The sequence below is a fragment of the Passer montanus genome, unplaced genomic scaffold (assembly GCF_014805655.1).
Source record: "Passer montanus isolate IOZ18808 unplaced genomic scaffold, ASM1480565v1 scaffold51, whole genome shotgun sequence".
Lineage (NCBI taxonomy): Eukaryota > Metazoa > Chordata > Aves > Passeriformes > Passeridae > Passer > Passer montanus.
This window is the reverse complement of record NW_024370041.1, coordinates 4,307,167-4,320,630: the sequence shown is the minus strand read 5'-3', so window position 1 is coordinate 4,320,630 and position 13,464 is coordinate 4,307,167. Positions and strand designations below refer to the sequence as shown.

Sequence of the window (13,464 nt, the reverse complement as noted above, 5' to 3'; positions counted from 1 at the left end):
ATCGCTGTACGTGAGAATTTATGCATGTGGGATTAAATGCTGCCTTCAGCAATGAAGCAATTAATTGTTATAAGCAGAAAACATGCATGGGTGGGGGAAGAAGGAACAGGCTAAAACACACTGCCAGTGAAAGGAAATCTTTCACTGCTGTGGGTACAAATCCCTGTCACTAGGGCTCATTGCTGGACACTGCTGGCCCAGGCTCTGTGCTTACCAGGGAAGTGATGATTTACTCTGCTTCACCCAGAGAGGGAAAGAAAACCTGATTTTAATTCCAGCTGCGTAAAGAGTGTGTGGGTGTGCCAGAAGTGCTTTCCCTGGAGAGGTCCTACAATTCTCTGGTTTGCAAATTTCCTGATAGTCAGAGAGCTGCTGAGGCTGGGCATGGCTGCAGGCAAGGGAGCAAACCACTGCCTGAGCCAGGGGGTGACCACCCACCTGGGAGTGCCCTGAGCCAGACCAGCTGGGCACACGGTGTGAGTTAGTGAAGAAAGGGAAGGGGAAGGGAGGTTTGATTGAGTTGAGGACTGAACAAAGAAAATATAAGTTTGTTCAGACACTGAGCTCTGAGTACTGCTGCATGGGAGGTCTTTCTGCTGAGGCTGCATTGGAAGACCAGGGTGGTATGTGAGTGCTCAGGGAAGGGATTGCACAGCCCAAAGAAGTGGCCCAGTTCCCTCCTGTGACCTCCACCAGCTCAGCTGCAGAATTCAACACACCTTCATCTTATTTGGGACTATGTTCAAAGTCTTGCTTCTGTGGAAAGGATCTTCTTGTGGAAAAGAGAACTTATTTTCTTGGTTCTTCTCCTGAAAACCTTCAAGACTTCACCCAGTCCCCACGTACACAACCAAATAAAGATGAGTTTTCACAGAAGAGGACACTTTCTCCTGTTACTCTGGTGTAAATGTGGGGCTCAGAAATAAATCACACTGAAGGCACCTGGTTATTGAGGAGAGCACCTGCTGATGGTGAATCTCATCCCTGGTGTAAATCAGGAAAAACCTGAGTTCACCTGTTGGTGGCATTATCCTCTCTTGCAAATTATCACTGTCCTATTGAAGATCTAGATTTAACTCTTCATCTCTTCTCTCTTTCCTCCTCAACAGGAGCAAAGTGAAGGAGTAAACTGAAAACAGTGAAGGACTAAACTAGGATTTCTAAGAGGCAAGAAAGGCAGTTTGGAGCTGACACAGTCCTTTCTGCTGAACAGAAGGCATCCTTTGCCTTCGGTGGGTTTCAGAGAATTGGCATTGCAAATTGTTGGAGCAGCATTACACAGCTGCAGTCATGATGGTCTGAGGTCACTAACCAAGTAAAGTTAGATTTTCCTTGCTCACTTCATCTGAATATTTGGGGTAGGGGGAAACAATGAACTCCTGCACACCTGGGCTTTTCTTCCCATCTGTATATAGCTGTGTCTTCAGAAATGGTCTGTAGCCCCCCTAGAAATGGCAGGAGCAACCCTACTTCCTGGGACATGAGCCTGGGAATCTCTGGTACCTTTTTTCTGAGCTATTTGTTAGAGAGTTTGTCTCATCTGTGTTCAGTTTCTCTGCCATAGCTGTCTTGGAGCTGAAGTGGGAAGTTCACCTGCAAGGGCAGCAGGAGGCAGCTGCTGTCCTGTGGTCTAGTGTGACTGCTGACCTGCGTGGGCTGTCTCCCTGGAAAAGTTTGATGCCCACATTTGAATAAGTAGATCCCAGACATTCAGGGTGTTCTGCCAGAAGCCCCAATGGTTTGGCAGATTTTCCAAGCTCATGCCCCTTCTTGCTTTCATTGATGTCCGTCTTAATTATTTAATATATACCGTTCCTTGCTGCATGAAAGAGTGTTCTGAATGTGGGAGAAGGAGACTTTGTTGTCTCTTATTACTCATGTAATTAGGCAGTACTGGTAACTTTATGTAAAGGAATATGAAAATATTTGGATTGCTTTTGGCCAAATGCCTTGCAAACTTCAGAATCCCCTGAATTTAGATGAATTTCATGTTTTTCTGGGGTTGCTGTAATCTCTTGAGGAGTTTAGCTAGTTAGGTACAGCAGGTCCCTTCAGGGCTTTCTGCCCCTTTGTTGTCATATATCAATCAGCCTCTTAAATAATTAATTAAGCCACTGCCATTAATAATGTCTGGGAAACATTCTCATAGTTAAAACATGACCAGCCCACAAGCTTTACCAGTCAGCAGTGAAAATGCTTGTCACCAGCTCTGCGAACAGTGGAGCGTGTAAGTCTTAAACAGGAACGGCTCTATAGGACTGAGGAAACAAGTGGAAGGCTTGCTGTTTTATTAGCTCAACAAACTACATTTCACTCCTGTCTCTGTTTCCCTTCCTGCAATATATGCCCTGTTCCCAAAACGCTCCTGTAAACAATGGGGAGGGAAGCCTTTTGTGTGGCTTTCGCTAAGATTGCGAGTTGTGTGGGCAATGCAAGTCGACAGAATTTCAATGAGATTTGCAAGCCTGTGTACTTGTGCAAAGGGAAGTATTTCATAATGCCTATTCTCTCTTAATTGACTTATTTTTTTGCAGGCCATAATTTATATGAAGGCAAAAAAAGGAAAGTGCTTTGGCAAAACAGTCAAGTCTGTCTTTGAAGAAACCAAAGAAATTTTGGATGGATTTATTAATTCTGTAATTAAAAGTTTGATGCAAACATGACATACTGCAGAAATTGTAAATTGCTCTGCTTAGTGCTCCAAAGGTCTCGTCTCTTTATGTTAGGCAAAGTTCTGCCATGAATTGCATATTAGGCAGTGTTTTGTGGACCACTTCAATTATATTTAGGTTGGCTTTTTGGTTTTTTATTTTAATTGTGAATCTTAGTCTGTACCATCTGGCTCTACATGTTACTGAAGAAGTTAAAGTTCCTGTTGCCTTCCTGTATCCTCATTCATTATTGATCTCTTCACAAATATCACTTAATTATAACAGTGAAGAGAGGTTTAGGCACCTCTTTACAGCATCCAAATTGATGTTCATAGTGAGCAGTTGAAACTGATACCTACTTTACATTATACAAAGAGTATGCTGGGCAACATGTGTGTGAAATAGTCTGAACTTAAGCAAAGTAGGGCAACAGTAAATTTATTCTGGCTGCTCCAGCACACTGTGAATGCAGCTTTCCATCCCACTGGCTGCAGAAAGACACAACCACATACTCCCTGCACTGGATTCTACTGTGCTGTAATTGCTTATGAAAATCAACGTTGTGCTACCACTGTAGCAGCAGAACCAAGTCAGAAGAGGGGTCTAGAGACACTAGAGGGTCTCTAGAAGACCCTTAAGGCGGAGGTGGTCCTTGGCAGTGGGGAATTTAGATATGTTGGAGTAGGTGGCCATGGTCAGAGCAGGCATGTGGATTTCAGAGGGCTGAGAGTGAGCTGAGATTCCCAGCATGGTGGTGGTGACTCACGGAAAATCCCTTGGGAAGGGGAACCAGTCTGTTACCAGCAAAGTGGCTGTCCTGGATCTTGAGAGGCTTTGTTCTAAATTCATCTCCATCAATGTTCCTGATCTGCTGGCAGTGGAGGGGCAGCTCCATGAGACCTGTTCTGGGAGGGAGGGAGGGCGGGCTGTGTTTATTTGCATCCTTTTGAAACAGGCAACAAGCATTTCTAGTTCCCCAGTGGAGAACAGAGCCATGGAGCTTGAAATGTGGGATCTTTGGGGAGTTTCCTACAGAGGAACGCAGACACCAAGCCTGGTGTGGGAACTCACTTTTCTTGGGAAGGTTCTCAGGAGTGATGGGAAAATGGGCTCTGGGAATCTGGACATTGAGAGTGTTCCCTGTCCTGTGTTGCAGAACAGCTCATGGTGCTTCATCCTCTCTCTGAAATCCCAGGCATGAAGGACAGTTAGCCAAAATATTTGTGGCATAAAGTGGGTCCCCTTTTCCTTTTGTACACAGAAGGAGGACTCAGAGAAGCTGCAGTGGGCAGAGAGGTGAGGGGCCCAGGAAACCTCACCAGCAAAACCAGAGGTACCACTGGTGCCCTTAACATCAGCAGGGCCTTTTGTTTTGGTCTTGGCAAATGTCAGTGGTGCCATTCTCCTGGATGGGAGGGTGGGAAGGAGAGCTCTACAAAGTGGGATAGGGGGTTGGGGTCCCTTGATCTCAGGACCAGAACCTCTGTGCCCTTGTTCTTACCCACGCTATTGCAGTCACTGCTCCAGAGCACTGGGCAGAAATACCGCTTCCAGTCTTGTAATGTGCTGCCCAAGCAAATGTAAAATATTTAATCTGGCATTGCCAAAGGGGTGCTTTATGACTTCTGCCAAATTACATTATATAAACATAATTAAAGGGTTAGCTTTGTTTGAATCTGTCATTCTAAGCAATAAAGATGTCAGATAATTTATTGTTGCATTTTGATACTCACCCTATTAAGCTAATAACTGTTTTTGTGTGTGCATGTATGTATATGAGAGAAGTGTTCATGGAGTTTGTCTTTTTGAAAGGTGACTGAGTCTGAGGATGTTGCTGATGGAGTCCAGGAGCATTCTCTGCTACTAAACTACCTTCCAGAGTTTGCTTTTGAGCCTGGATGCCTGCAGCTCCCAAAACTGCTTGGGAAGGCTGAGAGGAGCAGGAATCTGTCCCTGTGCATCAGTGGCAGCAAGAATCTGGTGAGGGGAGCAGGGAGATGCTGGCACCACTGTTGGGCAGAGCTGGGATTGTGCTGGGTGAGCTGTATGCATTAGAGGTGGGACGTGAGCCCTGCAGCCAACAAGTGTCAAGCTGTGATAGGCAACGATTCAACAACCTGAAACACAAAAAACATGATATTTCACATAAAAAAAAAAATTAATAAGTTCTTCCTCCTGCACTGTGGACCCTTCATGCCACTGAGTATTCAGCATTTTAGCCAAATCCTGTCCTTGTTTTAGGAACAGGGGTGCAGCTACCTGGCTTATTGAAGATGGGGGAGGATTTGGGCACATGCCTGTGCTGTGGGTACCAGACAGGAGCAGCCCTGGCACAGTATAGGATGGAACAGAGCAGTGGCCAGAGCCCAGGACTTGTCCTTCCTTATCTGGGAGGGAGCTTTGATGGTTTTGGCTCATGGTGGCAGGAGCTCTGTACAATGGGGCTGATGTGCTGGGTACACACTCAGCTTCTGGAGCAAAACAACACTCTCCCTCCCCCTCTATTTTAAGACCTGTGTTACAACCACTAAATTGATAGAAAAACAAGCCCAAATCCTGTCGAGTACTAGGACAAATATTTTTAAGGTTATTTTAAGATTTATAAAAATATTAAACTAGAGAGTAAAATACACTTTATTAAACTGTCCTATTTACAGTCACATACATGGACTTTCTGTTGGGATACAGAAAGTAAAGATGCCTCTAATACTTGCATTATCAGATTCTGAGAGAATTTATAGATCAGTAGGTGTAATTATTCTCTTGAAATCTGCTGTTAAGATAGGCTTTCCTTAAAGTCAGCTTTCCTTGTGGCTGCTGCTGAGTGCACACACGGAGCTGTAACGTGCTGTTTGTTCACCTCTCCACAACAGCAGGTTCACAGGGAGCTGAGTTTGTCAGTCATTCATCACTCCTATAAAGTGTCCTATTTAATACTGAGACATTGCTGCTGGATGCCTGAAGAGTCCAGGCATACTAGGGGATTAAAAAAATAGTTCAATTAAAGACCAGGGCAAAAATAGTTTCATGGGTTTTCTGTTTCAAATTAAACTCTTAAAAGCCTCTTTCCCAAATTTCTTCCATTCTAGTTTTGGATCCAGTCCTAAATGCTGGGTCTGAAACCCCAAATTACACCACAGTTTGTGCCCACGTCAGTGAAGGGCTGGATCCAAATAGCAGAAATAACCACACTGAAATCCAGGGAAGCTTTGGGTCCCCTGCCCAGGTTCATGAGAGCCCCTTTGCCTTGTGGATCCTCTCTGCCATGCCTGACCCCCATCTGCCCATCCACCCACATCTAATCCACACAGAACCAGCCTGGGTAAATATAATCTATCGTATAAATATAAAAGGATCTGTGTTAGCTGTGAGGACTGGTAGGGGTTAAGTTTTTTATGAGTTCAATTAGGAAATTAAGCTTGGTGGGAGACCTGCAATGCTTTCCAGTCGTTCTCCAAGTATCACAACAAACCTCCTCATTTTAGGCATGGTATCTAGGGGGGTATCTGGCTTTCTAATCTGGGGTTTGGTTTGGGCTCATCTCTACCCAAAATATTATTTTAACCATTCTTTGTATTTCACTTCCATACTTTTTCTTTGGTATGCTTTGAGAAAAGATTCTGCCAAAGACAGAAATGCTTTGAGCCTGAAAAACATTTTTTTGCTGTGTATATGGAAGGCTGTGTTTTGCTTGGCTTAGCTTGTGAAATACATGGCACAACCTGCATGAAATATTTGAGGCTGAGGAGACGTGAGCAATTCTTGAAGAAATTAAAAAAAAAATAAATAAAAAAGTGAATTTTCATTCAAGGGTCTCATTTGTTTAGAGCCACACCCAGACAGGAGGTGTGGGGCAGAGCAAGGAAGAAGAGTTGATTTATGAACCTGTAAAATTAAAATTATTATAAAGTAAAAAAAAACCAAACAACAAAACAATCCTCCAAAAAAGCTCAGACTCATGGCAAGGTTTCTACATATGTAAGAAGAAATTAAATCATTAGTGTTTGATACAAATTCATGAGACGAGAAGTAGCAGGGGTTGAGAGGAAAGTCCTGCCTCATATGCCCAGACTGTGGGGAAAGGGCTGCCAAGTGCCCCTGTCCTCATTGAGGTGGGCTTTTCCTGCCAAGGGTGGCAGAGTATGGGGTGGAAGACTAATGGGGTGTTATCAGAATTGTAGGATAATTTAGGGGACCTGCTGGAAGGGATCTCAGGAGTTTTTCATTCTGACTTCCAGCTCCAAGCAGGGTCAACAGCAAGTCCCAAACTCCATGGGCTCTTCTCTGCCCTAGAAGTATCCATGTGCCTCCCAAAAAAGGTGTGGAGAAGAGATGGCAGAAACACCTGAATCTGGCTCAATCTGCTCTTTAGCAGAACTCAAACAAGAGAGGACCCTGGTTTGCCCCATTTCAGACTGGTTCTCCTTGGAGGTCCCAGAATGAGGATGGGCTGGTGTGCACAGCAGAGTTGTGGCCACTCAGCCTGTCCCCATGCCTGTTCCTCCATGGCGTGGTGCCCCAGGCTGTTTGACCATGTGTATGGAATGTGTGAGCTTGATTTCCATTCATTGTCTCTGCCAGTGCTGAGATTTTGGCTACAGAAAGGGGCTGTGATGGCAAGAGCTACTGCAGGTGATGTGTTGTCATGCTGCCTGCCAGCCATGAGTTGGGTCAGGCGAGGGTAACTGGTCATTGTTTGTGGCCAAATATTCCCAGGGGCCTGTGATAGCACACCAGGGCAAACCAAGGCAGAACTCCTACATCCTGGATTTCCAAATCCCAGCCACAGCCCCATGGAGGTGTAAGATGTGGGCAGAGGAAAGCCGAGGAGGAGATGGTGTTACTGCAACACACAGCAGCTGTAGGATATTAGCTGGCTCCTTGACACTGCTCCTGGTGGGCATTTTGCACTCTTGTTTGCTGTTGGTCATTGCTTAATGTCTTGCTTGGCAGTTTTCCTGACATGCCTCCACCTGCAGTGAGCAGCTTCTCCTGCAGCCCCTGGCAGAGCAGACTGTGTCCCAGTTGGGGAAGTTTCTCTGTGAGATGCTGGAGGGCATGGGAGAGAGAACCAGGACTTGGGGGACCAGCTGGTCCTTGGAACAACCTGCTCTCTCCATCCAGATACCTTTCCACATGTCAGGAGAGCTTTTATTTATCCAGAGCAGACAAAATTGTTAGGAAGATAATAAAATAGGCTGAGGTTCTGTGGGCATCTTGTGGGATGCTGCTTGTTTGCTTTTAACAAGGAGTAAGTTTTTTCTTAAATTGGAAAATGTCCTTTGAGGGTACCCTGGGGTGCTGCACAGGGCAGTTTCTTTAGCTCAGGGGTAAGTGTGTGGATCCAATAGCTGTGGGACAGATGTGATCAGCAAACTGACAAGCTGATGTTTAGGGAAGTTTGCAAAGCCAGTGGTGGCATGGGACATCCTATTCCAGTGGCCCCCATATCCACAGCACAGGCTCCACACCAGCAGCTCAGTCATGTTCTGTGTCTCTTCAATGCCTTTTAATTTTGCTGGTTGCTTGCAAGGGTAAGATAGAAAAAAGTGGTGTTTTCGAGGCAGAAGAGAAGGTTTATAGACTTCTAAATTAAAAAAAATATCTGACACTGGTCAAAGTTTCTTGACACCACCATTCCTACCAGTCATCCATGCTGAGGCTGGAGCTACAGCTTGTCCTTCACAGCATGCTGGTGTGTGGTCTTTAGCTTGTAGTATTTCTGAAGACTCCCAAAACTGAATTTTCCTCTTCTGGACTCCACAACTCTAGGGCAAAAAAAAGGTTAGAAACTGCACTTCTAGTAGAGAGTGTTGGAGTCCAGATGATGTCCACAGTTGTTCTTATATCTTCTCTCCTCAAACACATCTTTTCCTGTCACTGGAGCAAATCTTGGTGAAGGCAGAGATGTTGCCCTGGGAGTGAGAGTAAAACCACCAAGAGGAGGTTGCAGGACAGGCTGATGGAGTCTGTTTGTGCTGGTTCCTCTCAGGTTCCTCCCAGCTGAAGCAACTCCTCTAATCTGACTATCAGCCCTTCAAGTATTCAGCCCAATCTCTGTAGCTCATCTCCAGGTTGAGCTTTTATCATAACTAACATGAGAAAAAATTCCTTTGAATGGAAGAGACATTCTCCTTGTTAGACTCTGAAAGTGAAGCACGTGCACGTGGCCCTGGTGCTTTTGCTGCTGGAGTCATTAAATCAGTTTAATTTGGCTGTTTCAATGTGCCTGGTGCATGGCAGGCAGCACCAACACACCGAAGCTTGGGCGCCCTCCTGCAGGAAGGCCGGGGCTTCAGGAAGGGGAAGAAGGCAAGTAGGAAACTGAAAACCAGCCTCAGGGAGTGACAGTTTGCCACTGGTTGATTAGGAGGATTGAAATAACCCATTAGGGAGCAGGCAGGAGAAATTTGTTGGTCTCATGAAGTGAGCAGCCCCTGCTTTTAGAGACATGCACAGGAGCTGCCAGGCCCAACAGAGGATGGGCCCAGGGGATGTTTTTGCTTAGGAGGGGGAAAATGCTGTGCAGCTGATCTCAGTGAGCTGAGCTGTGAGGGAAGGGCACTACACCATGGCAGTACAGGGTTCAAACATCCCCAAGGATGTGCCTGTAAATGGTGTTTCCATCTGGTGTTGGGGAGAGAAGGAACAAGCCCTGTGCCCTGAGGGCTGGGACAGTGGGATGTGGCTGTCAGGGGCACTGAAACACCCAGCAGAGGTCAAATTATAGCAGAGGAAGAACACGAAGAAACGTGAGAAAGGGAATTAAATAACTCCTGGTCCTGGACAGAGTGGTCAGTCCCCCTGACTCTGAGTGAACATTCTGTTGCCCAGCAACTATTAAGTTGCCAAGTAAACATTCACAGAGGTTGGAGTAGCCACAGGGCCTCTCTGCAGGGCTGGAGTAGCCATGGGGCTGCAGAAGCTGTAGGTCAAGGAAGGTGTCAGGAAAGCAGAGGCAAGAGGCTCCCACGTTCATCCCCTGCCTGGTGCCTCCCCACTGAGCCCTCAGGGTGAGGGGCAGCCCTGAGCTGAGCTGGGAAAGGAGCAGTGCTAGCAGGACCTGGGCTCTCTGTTTCCTGCTGGTGGCTGGAGCAATGGAGACCTGGAGAAAACAAGAGATGTCAGCCCATTTCCTCAGGATGTGCAAGGTGGAGCTCCCTTCCTTCCTCAGGTGAGGGGGTTCTTCCACCAGCCTGCGTCCTTTTCTCCAGCCTTCTCCATCCCTCTGTCCCTCACCATGGAAAGCTCCCATCCTTATGTCCATCACTTCTGCCTCCTCTTGTACCCCCTTCCCCAGCTCTGTTCCTCCCTAACACCCCTTTGCTCTGCCAGGGGGATGCCTGTGGGGAGGGTGGGGATGCCATGCTGCAGAGGGGATCTGAGATGGTGTTGGGGGCTCTGCCCCATCACCCTACCCAGGACACAGTCCAAAATCCAGAGCAATTCAACACCCTGCCAAGGAACTTGATTCAGTGTGTAGCCTCAAGGAAAACTCCTGTGGCAGGGAACTCAAAGAGAGAGAGGAAGACTCCCAATCTTCATTTATTCAGCTCTTGAAGAAGAAGAAAGAAGCCCGAGAGATGGGAAAGGCCATGGTAGAGAAGGAAGAGGTGAGAAAGATGGGTGGGTGCTGGCACATTGGGATGGCTTGTGGTTTTTTGGAGGCTTTTTGGGAGGTGGGTGACAAATTTTGGGCACAGGCAGACATGTTGCCCTCGCTCTGGTGCTGCCAGGCCTTCAGGGAGAAGATGAAAGCCATCGCTGACCGGTGGAGGGACCTGCACGCCAAGAGGGCCCAGCTAAAAGCCCGTGTGGAGAGGTCTGGAAGGACTGTGCAGGTACACCTGATGACCTGGAGCTGCACTACCAGCTCCTTCCCTCCCTTGGGGAAGAGGCTCTTGGGCCTGCACTGCTGTTCAAGCCTCCTGTTGAGAATAGAGCTGTGAGGAACAGGACTGGCAGGGCAAGGTTTTGTACCACAGATATGGGAAGCCCTGATAGGTCTTGGGTGGAAAAGAACTTGTCCTGTACTAGTGAGATCTCCTGCAGGCCCAAAATGTCCCCCAGGAAAGGTGTTGGCCTTGTCCCCACTGCTGACACCCAGATGTCTCCAGGGTGCAGATCCAAGCAGGACTGAAATTCAGACTGCCATCCCAGATACTGGTCTCCAGGACCAAAGGGTCAATGCAAGAGGGATGACCCTGTGAAACAGGGAGAGGAAATGTTCCCAGGGTGGTCCAGTGTTGGTCTCTCCTCTCTGAAGATATGTCTACCACTGCTGGTAAGTAATCCAGCTCCATCTTACCTTGCTTTCCTTTCCCTCTCTCTGTATGTGCTGCCGGGGAAAACCACCAGAAAAATGAAGAGTTACGGATCCAGGCTCTGAACATAAACAATAAACAGAGAGAGGAGAAGATTAAAAAGGATTGTGAGCTTTTGAGAGCCAAGATGGAACTGGAAACCCTCAGAGAAAAACACCGGAAACTCTACAAAAAAGTGCAGAAGTACTCCATCTTCAAGAAATACCTGGAGGATGTGGTGGAAGTCTCACAGGTGAGTTTGGGCACAAGCGAGACAGATTACAGCCTTGGGAAGAGCCTTAGATAGATGTTAAAACTAGAAAAGATAGGGCAAGTCCAGGACACTGGACACTTGCTCAAATGCAGAGACCTCAGAGGGATGGAAAAACCAACCTGCAATCAAGTGAGCCACAGGGAACAGAGTTACAGTAGGAGAGTCAGAACAGCAAGTGGAAGATTGAGAAAAGCAAAGAAAAACCATCAGAAGGAGGGAAAGGTCAGGGCTGGGAGGGGGGGAATAGGGACACCTTTGTGACACTGTTTCAGGTCAGATGAATTGTTTGGGAGAAATGAAAAGCTGCCCAGAAAGTGTCCCTAGGCAGTTGCCAAAAAGCTGTGCTCTCTCTTGAGGATGTCAGGACATCACTCATACTCCAACCACCCCAGCTGTGGCCTCCCAAGTCCTGGGGATGTGGCTCTGGATGCTGCAGTTGCTCTTTGTGGTTTATCAGAGCACTGCTCACCTGGGGAGAAGGTGCAGTACATCCCCTTGCTTATGGCAGTGACAGCTGTGGGTGTGGCACAGTGGGAATGTGGCAATGCTCAGGAACTAGCTGGGGCAATAGTCTCATGGAGAAGGACAGAATCCCAGAACAGCTGGGGCTGGGGAAGGTGGGAAGATCTTTCAGGAGGGAGAGGCATCGGCCCAGGTAAGGGCAGGGTGCCAAATGACATGAGAGCTGCAAGCTGGTGAGGGAAGGGCAGAGAGTCACTAACACCAGGATCCCTGTACTGCAGTTTGAGGACATCTCAGAAGTCACTGCAGAGTACAAGTTGCTGGTGAGGACACGGAAGGACCTTCTGCAGTCACAACAGGGGCACAAGCAACTGACTGAGCAGGACAACATGTTCCTGGAGCAGTACAAAGCACAGAAAGAAGCTGAGATGCTTCAGTACAAAAATGAGCTGGTGCAGCTCAAACTACGTTTTTGTCAGGCTCAAAGTGACATCCCCCTCTGGGTAAGGAATTCTGGGGTGGGCAGGGAAAGATCTCCAAGCCTGGCTCTGTCAAGGCTGGCTGAGGGCTCATCCTTCAGCAATGGGGTCACAGCAGAGTCCAGGAACAGTCTCTGGGACTGGAAGAGATTCCTAATTTCATCCCCCTCCATGAGGTTGGAGAAGGAAGAATGGCAGACCAGTCTGGAGTATGGAACTTAGGGTCTCCAAGCCTCTTCTGGTGCTGAAGCATGACCTTTGCTAGGGTAAGTCCCCATGCTGCATGTGCCCTCTCCTCCAGGAGGCTCACTGGGCTGACATCCAGGACAGGACTTCCAAGAAAACCAGGAAGCTGTGGACTATCAAGCTGGCCATCCATAACCTCTTCCAGTCCACCAACATACGGCTGCAGGCAGAGTGGAATGTGTTGGAGTGTAACAGCTGCAGACAGCTGAACATGGTAAAGCCAAGCCAGAAGGAGGAGCAGTAATGAGTCTCCACTGCCCCAAGGGAGGGGACAGCCCACAGACAGACACCTTCCTTTTCACTGGGGCTCTCTCAGGCATGGGGCAGGGCACACCAGGCAAACCTGACTCTTCTGAGGAGGTAGGGCAGGGTCCTTGCCCAGCAGGAGTGGGAGCCAGGCAGGCTGAGGCAGGGGATGCAGATCAAGCCATGGCCAGCACTGGGTTTACTCACCCCTGCCCTGAACTCAGGCTCACCCACAAAAGTCCATTCTGGTGGTGCAGATCCAGCAAGGCAAATGCCTTTTTCTGCTGCTCTGTTTGACAGGTGACATTTGCCATCTGAAAGGGCCAACAGGCCCCCCTGTGACTCCTGTTGCCATCCCTGCCCTGAGCTCTGCCATCTCTCTTTTCCACCCTAGATACAGGAGTTTATTCAACACCTTAAAGACATCCAGTTCTATGCAGGAGATGCAGAAGCACTAGAGGGTTGCTGGACCTCTGAAGACAAAAGGGACGTGGCAACATGACCTGTCCTGCCAGTGAAGGTTCAGTGGGTTGGGAAGGGAAAAGAGGACAAGAGAACCCTACAGATACCCTAGACTAAAATAAATAATAAAGGTGTTTCATCATTTCCTGGGAAGATTGGACACATCGGAGCAACTCCATCCCACAGCTTCACCTCAGACAGCACTGGGGGCCTTCCTTAGAATTCTGACACAGTGTTTCTGCAAGGCTGGCAAGACTGTGAGAGCAGGCTGGGACAGGAGTATGGTTTCAAACAGGGATCAGTACTAATGTTCACATTTGGACATCCCACTCAACCTAAGC

At 47.8% G+C, this 13,464-nt stretch overlaps 1 protein-coding gene across 1 annotated transcript; it reads left to right on the top strand.

Moving 5' to 3' along the window:
• Positions 1 to 9,561: 9,561 nt before the first annotated feature.
• Positions 9,562 to 12,659, top strand: LOC120509345 (coiled-coil domain-containing protein 42-like). The gene is made up of 6 exons (XM_039723845.1): positions 9,562 to 9,578; positions 10,159 to 10,264; positions 10,388 to 10,492; positions 11,010 to 11,207; positions 11,972 to 12,193; positions 12,471 to 12,659. The coding sequence occupies exons 1-6, from the start codon at positions 9,562 to 9,564 to the stop codon at positions 12,657 to 12,659; spliced, it is 837 nt and encodes a 278-aa protein (XP_039579779.1).
• Positions 12,660 to 13,464: the final 805 nt, after the last annotated feature.

Excerpts from the sequence above, each read along its gene's own strand:
- LOC120509345 (XM_039723845.1), top strand. Across the intron at positions 11,208-11,971 it reads ATGTGGTGGAAGTCTCACAG|TTTGAGGACATCTCAGAAGT; the intron begins GTGAGTTTGGGC and ends CCTGTACTGCAG. Across the intron at positions 12,194-12,470 it reads AAAGTGACATCCCCCTCTGG|GAGGCTCACTGGGCTGACAT; the intron begins GTAAGGAATTCT and ends CCTCTCCTCCAG.